General features: G+C 34.5%; 4 protein-coding genes across 7 annotated transcripts; 2 read left to right on the top strand and 2 right to left on the bottom strand.

Annotated features, from left to right (window-relative positions):
• Positions 1–4: 4 nt before the first annotated feature.
• LOC123004014 (probable ATP-dependent RNA helicase DDX47) lies at positions 5–3,385 on the top strand. The gene is made up of 6 exons (XM_044397113.1): positions 5–304; positions 350–1,012; positions 1,067–1,290; positions 2,884–3,016; positions 3,061–3,189; positions 3,237–3,385. Exons 1-6 carry the CDS (start codon positions 242–244, stop codon positions 3,369–3,371), a joined length of 1,347 nt encoding a protein of 448 aa, XP_044253048.1. The 5' UTR covers positions 5–241; the 3' UTR covers positions 3,372–3,385.
• Positions 3,382–11,372, bottom strand: LOC123004010. Of its 3 annotated transcripts, none has more exons than XM_044397104.1 (8): positions 11,200–11,372; positions 10,368–10,431; positions 10,126–10,323; positions 6,436–7,437; positions 4,431–4,485; positions 3,986–4,284; positions 3,772–3,935; positions 3,382–3,726 (listed from the first exon to the last, which is right to left on the bottom strand). In XM_044397104.1, exons 2-8 carry the CDS (start codon positions 10,422–10,424, stop codon positions 3,423–3,425), a joined length of 2,079 nt encoding a protein of 692 aa, XP_044253039.1. In that variant the 5' UTR covers positions 10,425–10,431; positions 11,200–11,372; the 3' UTR covers positions 3,382–3,422. The 3 variants fall into 3 exon arrangements, with proteins under 3 accessions (XP_044253039.1, XP_044253040.1, XP_044253041.1); XM_044397105.1 differs by lacking the exon at positions 11,200–11,372 and adding an exon at positions 11,079–11,097; XM_044397106.1 differs by lacking the exon at positions 11,200–11,372 and adding an exon at positions 10,667–10,687.
• A 1,699-nt stretch (positions 11,373–13,071) lies between these two features.
• Positions 13,072–14,677, top strand: LOC123003839 (pachytene checkpoint protein 2 homolog). The gene is made up of 6 exons (XM_044396857.1): positions 13,072–13,229; positions 13,281–13,437; positions 13,483–13,683; positions 13,731–14,085; positions 14,133–14,353; positions 14,405–14,677. The coding sequence occupies exons 1-6, from the start codon at positions 13,189–13,191 to the stop codon at positions 14,627–14,629; spliced, it is 1,200 nt and encodes a 399-aa protein (XP_044252792.1). The 5' UTR covers positions 13,072–13,188; the 3' UTR covers positions 14,630–14,677.
• LOC123003836 (general transcription factor 3C polypeptide 3) lies at positions 14,617–19,108 on the bottom strand. 2 transcript variants are annotated; one of them, XM_044396855.1, is made up of 2 exons: positions 17,273–19,108; positions 14,617–15,325 (listed from the first exon to the last, which is right to left on the bottom strand). In XM_044396855.1, exons 1-2 carry the CDS (start codon positions 18,912–18,914, stop codon positions 14,673–14,675), a joined length of 2,295 nt encoding a protein of 764 aa, XP_044252790.1. In that variant the 5' UTR covers positions 18,915–19,108; the 3' UTR covers positions 14,617–14,672. The 2 variants fall into 2 exon arrangements, with proteins under 2 accessions (XP_044252790.1, XP_044252789.1); XM_044396854.1 differs by having other exon boundaries at positions 14,617–15,328; positions 17,273–19,101.
• Between the last annotated feature and the right edge of the window lie 2,026 nt (positions 19,109–21,134).

Genomic DNA, 21,134 nt, shown 5'->3' with positions numbered 1-21,134 from the left:
TCTTCACACAAAATTCAAATAAAAAATTATTCACGACAAAAACCGATCTCACACACCGTCCTTTACAAAATTTTACATCTATTCGCAACAATAAAGCAAAAAAATCAGCAATTTTGCCCAAAACCCAGTAAATAACTAATTACATTTTGCCCGGTTGGTACACCTAGTCTCAATTGTCAATAGAAAGTAAAAAGTTCAATTTTTTGTTCAATTGTGCGTTTTTCCACTCAACCCTCGAATAATGTCAGATTGTGAGGCCCCTGAGGCCCCCGAAGACGACAAACCCGTCACTTGGTCCGATTTGGTAAGCCCCACCACGTGTTATTACATAACCTCATTTTCCTTTCAGGGCCTTGTCGATGTGCTTTGCAAGGCTTGTGAGCAACTCAAATGGGCCCAACCGTCCAAAATCCAGAGAGAGGCCATTCCTGTGGCCCTCCAAGGCAAAGACGTGATCGGACTTGCCGAAACCGGCTCTGGAAAAACCGCAGCTTTCGCCTTGCCTATCCTGCAAACCCTCCTCGAAAACCCCCAACGGTACTTTGCGTTGATTTTAACACCAACCCGGGAATTGGCGTTTCAGATTTCGGAGCAGTTTGAGGCTTTGGGGGCTAATATCGGGGTTAAATGTGCTGTGATAGTCGGGGGGATGGATATGATGTCCCAGGCGTTGATTTTGGCCAAGAAGCCCCACATTTTGATCGCGACGCCCGGGAGGCTCTTGGACCACCTCGAAAACACTAAAGGATTCAATTTGAAAGCGTTGAAATATCTCGTCATGGACGAAGCCGACAGGATTTTAAACATGGATTTTGAAGTGGAAGTTGATAAAATCCTGAAAGTGATACCAAGAGAAAGACACACGTTTTTGTTCTCTGCGACGATGACGAAAAAAGTGAAAAAACTACAGAGGGCTTGTCTCAGAGACCCCGTCAAGGTTGAAGTCTCAACTAAGTATCAAACTGTTGAAAAATTGCAACAATATTACATTTTTATCCCCGTCAAGTTTAAAGTACGTCCAGTGTGACAATTAATCGATTTAATGATTTTTTTATTGTGATTACAGGATGTTTACCTTGTCCATATTTTAAATGAAATGGCAGGGAATAGTTTCATGATTTTTTGTTCAACTTGCAACAATACAATCAGAACGGCGCTACTACTGCGCAATTTGGGGCTCACGGCGGTCCCCCTTCATGGGCAAATGTCGCAAAATAAGCGCTTGGCAGCATTGACGAAATTCAAAGCCAAGAATCGCTCAATTCTGATATCGACAGACGTTGCCAGCAGGTAAACCAAATTATTTTTTCTTAGGTTGGTACCATTGTGCAGTGTTGCCAGACGCACTGCCTCCACAATCGGTAAATATGAAATTTTTGCTCAGTCAAGCAAACATTTTTCTTATTTATTTTAAGTTGTCAAGTTTTTATTATAATTATCGCAAAAAAACATTTTTTCCAACACTACATACAAAAAAGAAAAAACAGGACGTAAATTAATAATAAAAAAATACCTATTAAAAATATAAAATAAACACTAAATACAATATACTTGAGTTTATTAAAATAAAATATTTCTAAGTCGGAAAAATTAAATATCTAGTTGTAACATGATTATCTTATTCTTTTTTGACCTCTTTATACGAATTAATCTTTTAATTTCAAAATTAAAATTTTTTCAAATAAATGTGTACCCCAGGTAGCAAAAAATAATTAAAATTAACAGTAATTAACATAGGGTAGCAAACATAAAATTTTTTGTCATTAGTCATGTGATTAATTTTATTCTGAATGACACTTTTTGTGTGAATAGGCTTTTAATTTAAAGATGCATTTCGACTTCCACAACATACTTGATGCACATTAACAGTAGAATCTAGTTTGTCTCTTTGGTTTGTTTTTATTAAATTAATTAAAGACAATATTCTCTCTACGTTAGCAGAAAAATGAAGTAATATTAATAAATTGATTAAAATGCTAAATAAAGGTGTTTTGAGGTTAAGAATCACAATCATTTAGAGTCACCCTGTACCTAACTTTATTATTTTGAACCTAAAAAAATTAATTGCGTTTGTAATTCGCATGGTTTTCGTATTGTTTGAAGGATAAGCGATGAAGACGTAGAGTGAAAACTCATCAAATACAGGGTGTTTCATAACTCACGCCCCAAAGGAAAAATGCTGGGTAATATGAGATATCAGAAACATGGAAAAAATGTTTAAAAATGCTATCTATAAAAATTTCTAAGTTATGAGAGTTTAAATTTTGCACTTTGACTATTTATTTTTGTTGGAAAAATAATTTTTCAAGTTTTTTTGCTACAGGCTATTAGTAGGAAACAAATTGTAACTCTGTTTAATGTTATTTGTGACTTTTATTATCAAAATTTTTGTACCTTTACTAAACATGAAATTATAAAAAAAAATATTCAAGATCATCAGTAACATTAAATAGACATAAAAAATGTCAAATGTCCACAAATAAATGTCAAAATTTTATTATAAAAACAAAATTGCTTAAAATGCAAAATAGAGGTGTTTTGAGGACAATCATTTAGAGTCTCTCTGTACTTAACTTCATTATTTTGAACGTAAAAAAAATTATTGCGTTTGTAATTCGCATGGTTTGCGTGTTATTTTAAGGATAAATAATGAAGACGTAGAGTAAAAATTCACCAAATATTTCTATTAAAACTGCTGTTTTACATTTTTTTTTACAAATGTTCACTTTTCGGTGGAATCCGAAAAATCGGTGCTTGTTACATGATGCAAAACAAATAGTCGATGATTTTTCAATGATTTTAAATAAAATTCGTGATGTAATACAAAAAAAAACCCAAGGAAAAAAATTAAGTGTCAAAGTCTGTAATTTTGCTTATTTTCAGAGGATTGGACATTCCGCACGTCGATGTGGTCATAAATTTCGACATTCCGACCCATAGCAAGGATTATATCCATCGGGTGGGGCGCACGGCTAGGGCCGGGCGCTCAGGGAAAGCAATCACGTTCGTGACACAGGTAATAGCCCCCTAAAAATTCTCAAAATTGATTAATTGTTCTAGTATGACGTCGAGTTGTACCAAAGGATAGAACAATTGATAGGGAAGCAATTGCCACTGTATAAAACCGAAGAAGACGAAGTTATGGTCTTGCAAGAGAGGGTGGCGGAGTCTCAAAGGCTTGCAAAAATGGTATTTGCGCCCTCTTGAATTCTGTGTTTTTTATGTTTATCTTCTAGGAAATGAAAGATTTGACTGAGAAGAAAGGTAAGAGGAAGAAGAATGATGGTGGGGGCGACGATGACGACACTGAGGGGGCCACCGGTGTGCGAAAGCGTCTCAAAGGGGTGAAGAAAGGTAACAAGAAGAAATAAAAATTTGACATGTTCTTTGGCGTTTTATTTATACACAAATGAGTAGAAAAACTAAAACTTAAACTCTGTTTTAGTTTCGTTATAAAGTTCGAGGGAATCGTTGAAGATTTCTTCGTGTTTAACATTTTTGTAAATGATCTGACAGTCGTCTAAATTTCCACCACCACAAATATTCTGACACGTGTTGACAATGTGAGTGGAGAGATACGACTTGGGCAGGGCGTAAATAACGTCGTCTTTTTTATGAAAACATTTCAAATCGGTGTAATTGTGCGACGTGTAGGAGCACAAAGTTTGGAATTTCTCGATTTCCAGCGAATCGGGGGTCATGCTGACACACAAAGAGTCATCTTTGCTGTAAAAAAAATGTCACATTTTGTTCCAAAACTTTTTCTCTTACTTGTCAGTGATCGTGGGTGGCAATACTGGTCCGAAAAACCGGGTCACGGGGATGACATCGGTATTTTCGGGCTTTTCCGGGGCTTGGACCGGTTTAAGGGGGCGCGGGATGTCGTAGTCCGGCTCTGATAACCTTCTCTGTCGCACAGGGAGGAGTTTCAGCCACTACAAAGAAAATTATTTTTTTCGGGTTGTAGAAAAAATTACGTAGTTACGTCTTCATCGGTGAGATTCGGGTTGACGAGACTTGTGGTCACTCCAGGGGTCATAATCGGGGCCGAAGTGACTTTTGCAAGCTCATCCAATAGTGAATTAAGATCGTCAGAGTGTCGATAAGCAGATTTGTCATGTTTTCGTAAAATTACTTCCGGTTCCGAGTCGCTAAATTTCTCGATTAGGAGTTGCACTTTGCCTTTAGATTCGAGCTTTTCTCGGTCTAAATCTTCAAGGATTTCGTCGAGACTTCGAAATTGTTCGGGGGGGTGGGTCTTGGGGGGCAGTTTTGGGGCTTCTTCTACAAAACAGTCATTTAGAACGAGAAAATTTCATAAAAGAGCCCCAGAAAGCGTAGCGGAAAAGCAGAGAAAGCATGCAAGGCAGTAAAGAGAGGAAAATAGACCTGAGAGTGCCACTAGTGTGGAAAAATTCTAAGATCAACACCTGGCTTTGTTGTTGATTCCGAGGCTTCGTTTGGCGAGTCGTTTGAGGCCTTGGCCTGAAATTTGGGCGTAGAAAAATCGGAAACTTGGTTAATATACACTGTGTCCCAAAGAGTTGGGAAAGTCCATTTTTGACCATTAAATGTTAAATACTGATGTTTTTTAGCAAAACTTTAATGGGTCGATTTTGCTTAGTTCTTGAAATAATTTAATTTCTTTGACAAAAACACATACTTTTTAAGAATTTATTACACCAAAATTAAAAATAATAACAAAAATAAATTAAATTGATTCATCTCAAAAGAAGAAAGTATGATTTTTAGTGCTTTAACATTTTTATAGCTTTTAAAAGTTGAACATCTTAAAAATTTTAAATCGAACACTTTATTATTTTATTTTTGCATCTAAAAGACTCTGAAATTATCTTTCTAAAAACATAAATACTTAAGAGTCTCTTACTGATTACAATAAAGATATGTAACTTTACACATTAAACAAATATCACCATTGTTTCAGTAATCGAAAAGCGAAATTTTCAGCTAAGAATAGCATTCATGCTACGCCATTATTCGTCATTTAATAGTTTGAAGTTAAAACTTATTTCATCAAATGGTGAAAATCTTAATTTTCTAGGATTCTTAGTTTTTGTGTAATACATTTTTTTGTCAAAAAGCAAAATCGACCGATAATTCAAAGCTACGTCCAAAAATGCGATAAAATATAGGGTATTTCATTTAAAAAAACATAAGTTTGTAACTCATTTCTGAAACACCCTGTAGACTTGAAAATAATTTTAGGTGATGCAGTGGGTTAATATCTCAATTGTTTATGTAAATGTTTAAACATTTCAAAGTAAAGAATGGACTTTTCCAACTCGTTGGGATACTCTGTATATACAGGGAGTAACGAAAAGATGGGGACAAAGATTAACCCGAGATTCCCCATCTTTTAAAAGTTAGAGGACGCTATTTAAATTACGAATTTTTTGTTTAAATTAATAATTAATTACTTGATTATTAACTAACACAAACATACATAAAAAAACTAAATCCTAAAAATTTTGACACGTCCATTTTGACACGTCTACTTTATTATTTTTTTACTCTAAAACCAAGGCCGATACAAAAATTTTATAAGATACCAAAATTGTTTAAAAATAGTGTACCTTTCGAATAAAAAAAGAATTACGCCATTCGGATTACATATAACAAAACTAGCTTAAAATGTATTAAGTTTTAATAGGTAAGTACTTTACAATAACAATAAAATAAAAAAAATAGCACCAAAATATGTGGTTTTGATATAAAATTGCCTGCACTAAATTACATAAAAATCGATTACTCCATTAAAAATTTATTAAAGAAAAACGAAAATAATTTTTAAAATTTGGTGCCCCCTAAGTTTTAAACGGTCCAACTTGGTATACAGGGTGTTAAAAAAGATTGTAAAATATTTAAGGAGGTAATAGTATGAATCAAAATAAACAAAAAAGTCTTGATAAACATGGGTCCGCAAAGTAACGGTTTTGTAGATACCGAATGTGAATTTTTTTTAAATCTTTATTAGAAGCTTCTCTTTTTTGCTGCAAATAATTTTCGATATCTCCGAAACTGTTTATTAAGAATTTTTTGTTTGTTTTGGTTCATATTATTACAAGACCCTGTAGAGATACGTTGATTTTAATCGCTTTATTTTGACCTGGAAAGTCTTAGGTTACTCTTTGTCCCCATCTTTTCGTTACACCTTGTATATTTTTTTATTTCAAACTTGGTTATAGTGGGATAAAAGTCAAAAGTACACCTGGACATGTAGATGATCAAAATGAGTCTAATCTTTTTTTTTTTTTTTTGAAGTTGACAAAGCAGTGCCGTGCAAAACAGAACTAAATTTTGTTGTAAGCGACCCCAATTTCATTCAGCAAATCACTTTGTTACGCCACTGCTTTGTTTCCCCTCAAAGTTGTCCCAGGTGTGTACTTTTGCCTTTTTGATACCTCTAAAACTCACCCTCAATTGTGCCTTTTTATTTTCTAAAATATTGTGGAGTTCTGACAACATTTGAATAGCACTTCCGTCACCCATTTCGACTTTGTTAACGGAAGTGGTGTCAACCTCGGCGTAGATTTCCTCCTCAACTTTTTTCTCGTCTTGTTTTCGGTGTTTTTTCTTCCAAACTCGTCGAATGAAACTTTTCGTTTTTTTAATTTTCTCCTTTTGCTTGTCTTCAACCGAACCTTGACTAGAACTCTTCAAAACTGGCTCACTGTAAGGATTATACTCATCCAAATCTTCGTAAATATTGTCATTAGTGTGTCCCAAAATGTCGCTTCTAGCATAAAAAGTGTTCTCAACAAGAAGACTATTTTTATTACAGTCAATAATAGGAGTAATTTTGGGCTCAGCGTAGACAACTTCATCACTTTGCACATGTCTTGTGCTTGCATATTGGTCATTTTCCACCAATAAACTTTTGGTTTCCCTCGCCGGAGCCCCCTTGTCTCTTTCCTCACTCACACTCAAGCCTCTCCTCAACGGAACACTGTATTTCTCACTCCCTTCCGAATATTGCGACTCCCCGGAAATCCTCTCGTAGATATTTTCCTCTTTTTGGGGTCGAACTTCCTCCTCATCCGCCTCGTTGAAAAGACAGCTGGGTAACGACCCCTGAGACGCATTTTTCGCCTTCTCCTCCTCCTTTCCAACTTTTTTCGTCGCTATTTTACTAATTGCACCCAGACTGCCACCGTAGCTCTGCGCCCCCAATTTCTGTAACCGCTGAATTATCTCACTGCTTTTTTTGGGTTCGAGTTTTAGTCGATGAGGGAGTGTGTTTTGGCGTTCGAGGGGCGTTTGGGGGTCGTTGGGCTCCACTTGAGGGAATAACTCGTCGAGGGAGTAGCGGAAATGACTCAGTCTTTTGGGACTTTCGGTGGGGAAATTTTGGTTCTGGTTAAGGACGGCCAGGATGGCTTGCATCCACTTTTTCTGGTCGTCGGAGTTGTCCGCTTTCTAAAATTTTCATAAATTGTTTTTTTTTAGTGATTTTTCGAGACAAATTTTTGTTTTACTCAACTACAAAACAGCGCGTTTTTTGTAATTACAGTTAAACATCAATTCAGCGACCTTTTAGCACTGTAGAAATATGAAAAATTTACTTTTCTGTGTTTGATTTCAAAATATAAACAAAATTTAATGTCCTTTGTGATTTAGCGTTTTATCACCGAAAACTGGTATTTTTTTACGATAAATTTTAGTTTTAGTTTCGTTTTTTTTTGTAACCACAATCAAACATCGATTCAGCGACTCATAAACATTAGAAATTTGGAAAACACTCATTTGTGTTCAATTTCAACTTTCCGCAAAATTTAAAGCCCTTCATATGTTTTTCTATTTTTCTTTAAATTATTAGCATAAGCTTGGGATATTTACCAAATGTAGAAATTTTTCGAAACAAATTTTAGTTTTAATCAACTCCAAATCAGCTAGTTTTTTGTAATTACAGTCAAACATCGATTTTTTTGTGTTCGACTTCAAAATATAAACAAAATTTAAAGCCCCTTATGTCATTTTCTTAAAATTTCGTTTTTATTTAAATATGCTTGGAATATTTAGCGTTTTATCACCAAAATCTGGTAATTTTTTACAATAAATTTTAGTTTTAGTTTCGGTTTTTTTTGTAACTACAGCCAGACATCGATGCAGCGACCTTTAACACTTGAAATTTAAAAAAATTACTTATTTATGTTCGATTTCAGACTTTCCTCAAAGTATAAGCAAAATTTAAAGCCTTATTTCTTGTCATTTTTGAATAACCTATGTAAAAATTCGTGTTTTTCTATTTTTCTTTAAATTATTATTAAATATACTTGGGAGATTTAGCGTTTTATTATCGAAATCTGGTAATTTTTTACGATAAATTTTATTCTCGTTTTTTTAGTCAAACATCGATTCAGCGATCCTTTAGCATTGCAAAATTCCAAAAATTCACGCCTTTGTGTTCAATTTCAAAATATAAAGCCATTCAAAGCCTTATGTCATTTTCTTATTAATTTGGTAAAATTTAGTTTTTATTAAAAATGCTTGGGATATTTAGCGTTTTATTTCCGAAATTTGGTAATTTTTCACGATTCATTTTAGTTTCAGTTTAGTTTTTCAGACAAATTTTAATTTTAATCAACCCCAAAACAGCTACTGTTCCAATTTTTTGTAATAACAGTCAAACATCGATTCAGCGGCCATTTAGCACTACAGAAATTTAAAAAAATTACTCATTTGCGTTAGATTTCAGACTTGTCGCAAAATATAAGCTAAATTTAAAGTCCCTCATGTCATTTTCTTATTGTCCTGTGTAAAAATTCATGTTTTTCTTTAAATTGTTACTAAATATGTTTGAGATATTTAGCGTTTTTCAATCAACTAATTTGAGACTCTGAAAACAGCTGCAGGATTCATGTTTTTCAGTAATTACAGTCAAACGTCGATTCACCGACTCCGTTATTTGAAATAAAGGTCTAATTATTTGGAAAAAAACACAAACTAAACAAAGATTCCACATTTTTTGAATGTTTTTTATAACATTGACATTGGTAAAATTCTCAAAAATACTAATGTTGTCAACCTAGATATTATTTTTAGAGGCTAATTTGTCAATGTTGGCAGTATTGCAGAATTCAAATTATTTAATATTTCCAGTTCAACTTTTACCGTTGTAGAAATTTACAAAAAATTCTCATTTTTGTTCGGTTTCAAAATATAAACACAATTTTTTATGTCATTTTCTTATTTATTTGGTAAAAACTCTTGTTTCTCTTTAAATTTTTAATATGCTTGAGATGTTTAGTGTTTCATTACCGAAATTTTGACGTTTTTTACAAAAAAATGTAGTTTCGTTTTTTTTTGTAATTACAGTCAACCCTCGATTTCAAAATATAAACAAAATTTAGAGCATTTCACCTCATTTTCTTATTGTTTTATCTAAAAATTCGTGTTTTTCTGTTTTTTTTAAATTTTGCTTGAGTTATTTCGTATCTTTTTTCTAGAATCTTTTTTCAGAATTACTGTCAAACACACGTGTTATTCTTTTATTTGAAACAAAGGTCTTATTATTTGGAAAAAAAAAACAATTAAAAAAATTCAATGTTGTTTTTCATCAATTTGACGTAAAATTAGTTGGTGAAATATTTCTAAAATACAAATTTGTCAATCTGGATAATATTTTTGTCAATGTTGGCAGTCTTGCAGAATTCAAAGTATTTCTGATTTCCAGTCTAACAATGTTGATATAAAAATTGCAAAACAAATACCAGGAAAGAATTGTTTTAAATAATTTATTTTTGCATTTATTACGGATTTATAGTGGAATTTTATTCAAATTGTTATTTAAATCGTTACGGTTTTTCGAAGTAATTTACATAATAATATCTCTAAAATCAGCGTTATGCAATTATGAATAAATTTTATTTTACTACGTAATGCATTGGCAGGGATGAAAACCCTAACTTATGTCACAAACTTAAAAATAATTTTTTCGCTACCTTTGATAAGAGGATTATAAACAATGAAAAATGAGATCATTTCTCACTTATCTCGACCTTGTTTATAGACCGATTACGAGCTGTTAAATAGGAAATTTGTTCAAATCACAACACATTCTCACATTAAATCATCAAGGCTGAGAAAAACGGAAAAAACGCTTACCAATGTGTAGGTCAAACTTCGTGTTTCGACTTGAAACGAATTCGCCACCGAGGGCAAAGACTTGACCATACAGGGCGGCCCTAAATTAATCGATCCCTTGCAGGGCGAAATGGTCTCATACTCGGCCTTCGACCTGTAATAAAGCAACAATCTGTCCTCCAACACGAACCAGTAATTCCTCCATGACGATATCATGCGCTAGAAAACCGCAATAAATTCGGGAAAAAATCAAAAAATTGTACCTTTTTCGTCTTCAAGTGGAGATATCCGGACATCCGCACTTTGACTCCATTGTCCATGATTGGCCTGAAACACGTCACGTGGTCACAATAGCCAACTTTTGGCACTCTTGGCTTTTTTACTTCCAACGCCGGCCGAGATAAGATAAAATATGACACGCCCGAGATAAATTTTAAAATTCACAACTTTCCCGAATTAGAAACAATGAGATTAAAAGCGAGTAGAAAGCAAATTAATTGGACGTGTTGAGTGGATTTTTCGCGCTGAATGCCTCCGGAAAAAGTGTGAAGGTATTAATTACCCAAATCAGGGATTTTTCATTTGTTATCTTCCTCCCGAAGACACACAAAGTGAAAGAAGTGGAGAGTTGTGCACAAATCAAAATTAAGTGAAACGCGGAGTGGCATCGCAAGTGCAACAATGATCAGACATTCACTTATTTAATCAATAAAAATTCTTAATTTAATTTTTGACGCTCTAGAAATGTCAATTTCACTTTTTCAACTGTTATTTTGACAACACTGCAAGTGTTTGAAGGGGATAAAACTGTTGTAAATGCATTCATTTATGTACAAGTAGCATAACAAAAACAAGTAAAAGTAAATAGAGCAACAAAAGTATGTACAACATTTCCAATTCGAAAAATTTCTAATCGATACAGAGGCACCGGAGCGGTTAAATCATTGTTACAGCCCTTCATGTGCGTGACTTACCCCCAAAGAATTTAATTTAATTTAGTAAATAGAAAAATTGTGCAGCGATAAGCGAGGTGTGGGTGTTTACAAAACATCACAAACAAAACAATTACGACAACAGTACTTTGGGGACACTCACCTGAAGTGTGACACTCTCGCCGCTCACATTCTCAGTATGATTTGAAAAAGGCGCATCTTTTACGCGGAATAAAAGCGAGCGCACAGTCAGCAAGCAAGGCTATGTCGCGGTCTTTTGCCAGTCGGACCCTGCGGAAGTAAAACTTCCGTTGCGATAGTTGCGTGTTTATGGTGTGGAATTGTTGCGTATCTGGAGCACTCCCTCTCGGGCCAAGCCCCGGAGGATAGGCAACCAAAACGATGACACGATTTGGGGGAAAACCCACGTCGAATTGTTCGTTGCATAACTTTGCGTATTAAATTGTCAAATGTAGTAACAATAAACTATAAGATAAATTGCTAGCTGAGCTAAATAATTAACTTTTGTTTGACTAATTTATTAATTAAGAAAAATACAGTAAAATGGGCAGGCAACCAACAATGCAAAAAGATAATTCATGAAATATTTTCACTTGGCCTATTTGAAATATGTATAGGGTGGCATCGTTATCGGTGCTTAAAAGCATTTTCGACCAAATGTTGTAATTTCTTGGCTTATTTTTGTCTTAATTTTGCTGAAAAACCAGTTAAAGCGAGCAAAACAAATAAAAAAACTTCAATATTAATTCTTTTTGTGGTTTTTTGGTATGTTTAGACAAAATTTAACAAAATAAATGACCCTCTAGTCAAAAACGAACTAAATCGAGTAAAACAAGCTAAAAAATAACACCAATTTCGGTTTAGTTGTGTAATTTTTCAGCCTGTTTAAACAAAATTTTATCATAAAATTCTTAATTTTATCTCAAAACGTGCTTAAACACTCAAAAAAGGCAAATAATACCATTTTTTGGCTTATTTTTAATAAAATTCAGCTAGAAACGCAATTATTTCCCAAAATTTCATTAAAAACAAGCCAATAATTCAACTAAATAGGAAAAAATAGTTTTTGAGATTAAAGCGAAATAAACCGTTTCTAGGAAAATCCTGCTACTACACATGAGAAATATAAAAATAATATAATTTTCGATTTAATTTTAGTCTCTTTGACTTATTTACTGAAATCTCGCGAACAATTGAGTTGATTTGGGTAAAAAAATATGTTTTTTTTATGATTTTTGACTCACTTAAACTCTTAAAAAAGGCACAAATTCCATCGTTTTCGGCTTTATTGTGTTTTTTTGCTTTGTTTTTTAAAAAAATTGTAGCTAAAAAACCTGCTTAAACACACGAGAAAAACGTGAGATTTCTCTTTTCTCTTAAATAAAAAATTAAAAGTTCCGAAAACCGATAAAAATTTTGCAAAAAATGGAAAAAATTAAAAACTTAATTGCGGAGTGCAGGAGGCCCAGAAAAGTGTTGTAGACACGCGAGAAATATATTTTTGAAAAATTTTTGCTTATGTATGAATATATTGGATTAGAATTAAGAAAGAGTATAAGAGCACAAAAAAGTATGAGCTTTTTTATATTTACCACGAATTTTTTGAATTTTCTAGCTCAAATGAGGGTGAAAAAAGATCGTCGCATTACCAAACTTGTGAGAACATGCGTGTTTGTTAGTGGTTTCAGATGAATTGTTGGTTGCATAACTTTATACTAAATTTCACATGTAATAACAATAATTAATATTTTTTTTATTGCTGATGAAGCAAAATAATTGACTTTAATTTAACGAATTTATCAAACAAAAAAAATTACAGTGGAACAGGTATGCAACCAACAATACAACATTTAACTTGACTTATTTGAAATCTTCAAACGTATACATCAAGTCGCACCATTGCCGGTGCATTTTAATGTCAATTAGATCAGAAATAAATACTTGACTGTTTTTTTTTATTATTATTGCTAGTTGAGCAAGCAGATTACTAAATTAGTGAAAGTATTCCATGAACGTATTGCTTGTTAGTGATTCCGTTTTTTACCTAACGCGATGTTGGCACAATTGTTACATAACCTCACTTTAAATTTAAATTTGTCGGTTATTTTTTTCGAAAAATCGCTTAAATAAAATGAAACCCCTCAATGTTGAGATTATTTTAAAGACTCAAAGGTTTAGTGCATCAATTCGCATCGATATTTTTAATAATTAATCACTTTGCAGCCACATTTCTCGATCTTCAATAACTTCAATAACTCGGCATTATTTGGAGAGTACCAAAATACGAAGTAACACAGTAATTACGCAATTTGATAATGAGCACCACCCCATACTTCATTCGGAAGCTAAAGCGATAATTATTGAGGAAATCCCCGATCTTGTATGTCCTTACAAAATGTAAACAATTATGAAAATGTTATTTTAGGAGGGCTTTATCAACTTTAGTCAATACGAAATAAATTGGTACGTGTACACTCTTGATATTAACGGCCCCGTGTGCCAGATTGAGGAAGGGGATGGCGAAGGCGAAGGCCAGTTAAATATCGCCACTCACTTGATGCTCCCCTCAGCACACGTTTACAACTTGTGGGAAAATCTCTACTACGATAACAACATCAAGCAAAACGTGTGCCCATTTCTGTGACATTTTTTTATTGTTTGAGTAATTTTTAGTTGCTTAAATACGCCCAAACAATGATGGAATTCTCAGACCGTGGCGTTGACACAAACATCGTGAATTGCAACCGCGTTATTCTCCTCCACGGGCCCCCAGGAACGGGCAAAACGTCCCTTTGCAAAGCCCTAGCCCACAAATTATCCATTCGCATGCAAGAACGCTACACCTCTGGCGTTCTAATCGAAATCAACAGTCACAGTTTATTCTCCAAGTGGTTCTCCGAGAGTGGCAAATTAGTGACTAAAATGTTCTCAAAAATAATCGAAATTGTAGAAAATTCAAATTTGTTAGTTTGTGTTTTAATTGATGAAATCGAGTCGCTTGCGCATGCGCGAAACCAATGCGTTTCTGGTATAGTATGCCATGACTTGACTGAATCATATACAGGGTGTTTGTAGGAAACGAACCGTCGGATTCGATCCGTGTTGTCAATGCAGTTTTGACACAAATCGATCGCATCAAACGATACTCAAATGTTTTAATTTTAACAACTTCGAATATTACGGAATCAATCGACTTGGCATTTATTGATAGGGCTGATATTAAACAATACTTGGGGTTACCAACCCCCACCGCCATTTGCAAAGTGTACCACTCGTGTATCGAAGAATTAATAAAAGTAAGTGACTTGGGTGAATTTCAGTCACTTGATTTTTTTTTTTTTTTTCAGGCACAAGTTATTAAATGTGATGAGGTGGAAAGTAACAACAAGGAGAAATTATGGGAAATATGCGAGAAAAGTCAAGGTTTGAGTGGACGATCCTTGAGGAAGATTCCCTTCATCGCGCATGCGCTTTACCTGGAGGGGAGTTCCATCGATTTGGGGAAATTTCTCGCCGCCATGTTGTCAGCAATCGAACGGGAAAAGAAGGAACGTCAATATTTCGAAAAATAATAACTTGTTGTGGTAGAAAAAATATACAATTGCTTTCGTGACTTCAAATTGTTATATGTTTCATTAGAACGTTCCTCGCCGCTATGAAATTGCCACTATTTTTGTAAATTAAGTGCAGATTAAACGCCGCTTCGTGTCTCAACCCCAAAACCTCGCAAGGGGGTTTCTCCTCGATCTCCAAAACCTTCAAATAGTAGTTTTCGGCCAAATACATGACCCCTAATTGGTGGTACATCCGTCCCAGATTGTAGTAAATTTCCTGTTGGGCGTCTCCACTCCGATTTTTCGCATAGAAAATGAAGAGATATGAGGCGATTTCGGCGAGTTTTTTTCGGTCTTCGACCGTTTTTCGCTTGCTGTAACCTTGTAGTAAAATCACGCCTAAGATTAGAGCAAAGTACGGGAGTTTGTGTTTGCGGAACTCTCGCATGTAGAATTTTATAGCGAGATTGGAGTTGGTGGTGAGACTGTAGTTGGCTTCGATGGCTTGGAGACAATCTATGTCGGGGACGCGTTCTTGGAGACGGGAGATAAAACGGTTGTGGCGGACGTCATCGGTGCTCTTGAGGACGATGTTGAAGAGGTTCCAGGCGAGGGTGTTGTGGCGGTCGTTCAACACCACGTTGCGGATGAGGTTGTAGCCGTGGAAGGTGTCGTTGTTGTAGATGGCGGAGAAGAGGGCGAAAAGCTGGATTTCTTCTGAAAATAATTACAGACAAAAAATTAACTGACAACAACTCGAAATTCCCCAACAAATTTACACTTATTTCAAGATTACGGTATAAATCTTTAAAAAAAAACAATTTAGTGATTTTTGACTCAAAATCAAGCAAAAAAACTGAGTTTTCAGTATGAAAAATACAAAAATGACAATATTTTCGGGTTATTTGTGTGATTTTGTAAATTGTTTATAACGAAATTTTTCGTTTCTGGCTGAAAAACGTGCTGAAACGCCCAAAAAATGCAATTTTCAACTTAATTTATGGACTTTTTGGTTTGTTATAGCGAAATCTCGCGAAAAACTGAGATTATAGTACAAATGCGTGCTCTTAAGCATTTTCGACCAAATTTTGTCATTTCTTGGTTTATTTTTGTCTTAATTTTGCTGAAAAACCTGTTAAATCGAGCAAAACAAATAAAATAACTTCAATAACAATTTTTTTGTGATTTTTTAGTATGTTTAGACAAAATTTTGCAAAATAAATGAGCCTCTAGTCAAAAAAAAAACTAAATCGAGTGAAACACGATAAAAAATAACATCAATTTTGGCTTAATTTTGTAATTTTTCAGCTTGTTTAAATAAAATTTTTCATAAAATTCTTGGTTTTATCTCAAAACGTGCTTAAACACTGAAAAAAGGCAAAAAAGTACCTTTTTGTTGAATATTTGGCTTGTTTTTTAATAAAATTTTGGAAAATAATTAACCTGCTTATAAATAAATAATAATTTATATATTTAATAAATAAACACACGAGAAATATAAAAATAATATAATTTTCGACTTAATTTGTTAACTTTTTGATTTGTTTAGAAAAATCTCGCGAACAGTAGGTTAAAAAAAAATATGATTTTTGAAACAAAATCTCGTCAAAAAAACAGTTTTCAGCTTAAAAATTTGTTTAAACTCTTAAAAGAGATAACAATTACATAATTTTCGACTTAATTATATTGTTTGGCCTATTTTCAAAGAAAATTTACAAAAAATTGCAATTCTAGCTTAAAAAAACCTGCTAAAACACATAATTATATAATTTTCGACTTAATTTGTGGACTTTTCAGTTTCTCGTGAAAAACCTGAGATTGTAGTACAAAAACGTCCTTTTAAGAATTTTCGATAAAATTTTGTGATTTTTTGGCTTATTTTTGTTTTAATTTTGCTCAAAAACGAGTTAAATCGAGCGAAATGAACGAAATAGCATCAATTTCAATTTTTTTGTTTTTACCTCAAAAACGTGGTTAAAAAGAACACCATTTTTGCCAAACTTGTTCAATTTTCGGTTTGTTTTTAGCGAAATAATTGTGATTCAAGATGAAAAAAAAGAAATAGTTATTTATTATACAAGACGATAAAATTGAATTTTATATTTGAGACGCCTCGACGCGAATATGCTCGAAAAGATAATGAAAATTTTATCGTCGTGTTCAATATAAAATTTTATTCAATCCTCACTAATTTTGTAGTCAATTTGGTCGATATTTATAAACGTCAAAGTAAAACTCAACAATAAAATCTAATATCAAAGATCGTTAGTAACTAACAACCGCAGATAAACAACAATGGATGTATTTTGTATCATCCAGACGATAAAATTTCATCTTAATATGAAGAAAAGAATAGATAAAATTCAATTTTAACATAGGGGATTGTATAAAAGTAATTTTTTTTTTTTAACAACTAGTTTTAACTAACTTGTGTTTTTTTTTGCTTTATTTTCGAGAAAATTTGACAAAGTAATTGAAAAACGTGCAAGATGCTCGAAAAAGACCTAATTTTCTATACCAATTGAAAACGAATGTTTTGGTTTATTCGTTTACAAAAAAATCACCAAACCTGGCAATACTGCCCAAACTAGTGTATTTAACGTCAACGGTTGGCATCCCAGGGAATTAAGAGCAATGTTGCCGGTTTTAAAGCCCACTTACTGGCATACTCCGTCAACCTCTTGGACGTCAACCCCATGAAGGCGAACTTCTGCAACTGCGCATACTCCCTCCTCTCCAAGGCAAACCTCAAAACCCCCTTGTATACCTCAAACTCGGCCTGGACACTGGGTTCCCTGATACTCTCAAACCCGGACTCGACCGGCATGGAATCCCCCCGAAACCTCCTCAAATCCCTAATCTTCCTCACTTTCTCATTGACAGTATGCGAGGTTGTGATCACAACTCGCGCCTCTTCCGGGTACTTCACCGCGACACAATGTCTGGAAAGGAGCAACTCAGCGCATTTCCAGTACTCCTCAATATCGTCAATCTGCCTCAAAAGCTTCATCCTCTCGATGAGGACGGCGACATCGAGCTTATTCGTCGACAAATCCTGCGAGAGGACCTCCAAAGCCTCGGACTTCTTATTCAGTTTGAGGAGGGTCATGGCCAGGGGGTAGAGCACTTCGACGTGTTGGGGGGCCATCGTCATGACTGTGAAGTAGGCCTCCACGGCCTGCTCCAACATGTCGCAATTGTAGAGACATTCGGCGTATTTGAGCCACACGGCGGCCAGGTTATAAGTGGTGCTTTTGACAAGGGGGACCAGGAGTTTCAGGGCTTCGGTGGACAAATCCGTGGCCATTAGGTCTTCAGCCACGTCCAAGTACAAATCCCCGATCTCCTCGACGTTCTCTTCGCGGATCATCGAGTCGATCAAAGGGGGCACCAAATGAAACGACTTCAGTTTAATCAAACACACGATAAACTTGACTTTTAAGTCGATTTGGATACTGGGGGGCATCACATACGAGTCAATCACGATTTTGTTGTTCTCATTCACAGTGATTTCAAATGTGAAATTGCAATGTTGAATAAAAATATCCAAACATTCGGTGAAACGCTCTGTGAGGAGGAGCAATTCGAGCATCATATTGACCAAATCCTGGGTCACCCTCTTGGGGATCCGCTTAAACGGGATTTTCAACACCTCCAAAGCCTTCGCGTAGTTCCGCTCCTCGTGGTAGTGCTTCGCCACCTCTTTGCACAACTCGATGATGTTCTGGTGCTGCGCCCTCGGGAGTTTATTCGCCATGTGTTTCTTGCACGCGAGGGCGAACCTCACGTCCCCAATCTGCTCCACGAGCTCCAACCGCTTCAGATGCAGCCCCATGTTGCGCGGACTGGCTCTGATAGCCCTCGAGTAGTACGAAACGGCCTCTTTGTACTTGCCGTTCTGGATGTTGAGCTCCGCTAACCGGCACCAAACCCCCGAATCGTGGGGGTACAAACAACTGGCGATTGCCAGGTACCCCTCGTACTTCGTCGGGTCGCTGTTTTCGAAAATCTGGGCTAGGGTCAAGTAGGGCTCGTAGGCGTCGGGGACTTGTCGCATCACTTCGAAACACATTTTCTGGGCCGTTTCGGTGTCCCCTCGAGCGTACCTGAGGTTGGCTTCGCCCATGAGGCCCTTGAGGTTGGCGTCGAGTTTTGAGACAAAGCGACGGGGGGCGCGAGTGGGGGCCCCATCGGATAACGATGAAGAGGAGTCGCTACAGTCGGAGTCGGAGAGGGGGGCACTGGTGGAGGGCTGCTCCTCATCAAAAGGCAAAATAAGGGTGTCTGGGGGAGTCTCGTCCATTATTATTTAGGTTATGTTTTTGACAATTGACAGAAATGCAGTATCCAGAAAAGTTACCAGATTTAAACTAGTGTTGGGCGATTATGAATGATATAATCGAAACATTTCGATTATGGCTGAATAATCGATCATTCGATTCTATTTTAAAAATCATTCGTTATTCAAATCATTCATTCCGATTCGTTCCGAATACTATCGACTCATATGATTCAAGTGATTATTCGATTGATCATTCGTTTCTCGAATACGAGAATCATAGCCAAATGACGAACGAAATATTCATGGGGAATAATCGAAGTGGTTAGTGAATTTCATTTGTTTTATGTTGGTGAGACTGGGATATTCAAGATTAAGTGACAGCAAAAGTGACAGGTATTGAAAAAATAATAATGTAAAACCATTACGTATAAAATTAAAAAATAATAACTACTTATTTATAATTTTTTTATTTATTCGTATTCAATTAGACTTCCCCATGCTCACCTAATACTGATTTCAAGTTAAGAAATCATTCAGCATTTTTTTTTATTATTTTTTAACCAATATCTTTAATTTTGACCTTTTTCTAAAAAACCTAGTGGGCGATTTATTTGCCCGCGACTACATGCGCATTGTGAAATCTTGAACAAGATGCGAGATATATTTCATTCATCATTCATATCTCGTGATGTGACGCATGCGCAATAAGGAAAAATCGATATTTCGAATGATTATTCGATTATTTTAAACGATTATTTCAATTCATTCGATTATGAAAATGTATCGATTATGCCCAACACTAATTTAAAACTATTTTCACTAAAGATTCACATTTTTTACATAAATCTCGTGAATCTGCGCAAAAACGTGATTCAGTGCTCGAAAAATTCAAAAATAGGTAATGCTATTTTATTTAGTCTAAATCTATAATTTTTTGGGTAGTTTTTAATTAATTTTTGCGAAATACGGGTGACAAAAAATCTTTTGGCCACACTGAATTAGTGGTAATCCTTCTAAATTTGTTATGTCGCGAATAAATGACAATTGCCTATAAAAGTTTGAAATTGAATTTGACAGTCAAGGTTGCCAAATTAAATTTTAAATTTAACACCAAATCATTTACAGTCACCCGATATTTACGCTTTTACTTGAAAAACATGCTAAAACATTTGATAAAGACAAAATTAATGACTTAATTTGATGTTTTTTTGGTTTGTTTTAGCAAGATTTTGTAATTAACACCATTTTCGACTATATTCTGCATTTTTCGTCATATCTTTTTGACAAAATTTTACTCAAAAAGAGCTAAATCGAATGAAACAAACAAAATAACATCAATTTGGATTTATTTTTGTTGTGTTTAAGCATGTTTTGACTATATCCTGCAAAATAAATGAGTCTCTGGTTCAAAAACGAACTAAACCGAGCGATACAAGCTAAAATAATATCAATTTCAATCTAATTTGGTATTTTTTCAGTCAGTTTTAGCAAAAATTTGAATTCATTCTAACAACGTCCTGAAACATTTTAAAAATGAAAAAATAACACTAATTTTGGCCTAATTTGATAAATTTTCGGTTTGTTTTAAACGAAATTTTGCAAAATATGTTTGTTTTTGGTTAAAAACATACTAAAACACTCAGAAATGGACAAAATAATGTAGTTATTTACCCATTTTAGCATTTTTTTTTACTTTGTTTAGTGAAATATCATTTAGAAAAACAAAGCTATTTCTCGATGTTTCAACTTGTTTTTGAGAAAATTTTCCATTCTAGTTTCTGCATGGCTAGAAAAACGTGCAATAATCTTAAAAAAAATACAACAAAAAATTGTGTAATTATTTTTGACAGAATTTACTACATCAATAATTAAAAAAATCAAATAAAAAAGTTAATTTTACTAACATTTAGGCGAATACTCGATTTAAAAAAATATTTCAAAATACATTAATTTTCTGCTGCAACTACAGTCACGTTTTTAAAAAATCATCACGAATTAAAATTTTTACAAAAGTTTTCACCAAATTATACTAATATAAAAATCACCAGAGCTGGTGAAATTTCACTAGACCTGGCAACACTGCAGAAATGTTATAACGAGTACACCACACGATAAAATTAATAACACGGGTACATCTATGAACAACTTTAATGTCATCATTGAAATAACAATGATGAAAACAAAAAAATGTCAATCGTTTTATTTCCTTGACTTCTACTAGTCCCTAAGTTCCCAAGTACC

This window comes from Tribolium madens, unplaced genomic scaffold (assembly GCF_015345945.1).
Source record: "Tribolium madens isolate multiple individuals breed KSU strain unplaced genomic scaffold, Tmad_KSU_1.1 Scaffold_1;HRSCAF=32;Tcas5.2_LG8, whole genome shotgun sequence".
Lineage (NCBI taxonomy): Eukaryota > Metazoa > Arthropoda > Insecta > Coleoptera > Tenebrionidae > Tribolium > Tribolium madens.
This window is presented reverse-complemented; position numbering and strand designations above follow the sequence as displayed.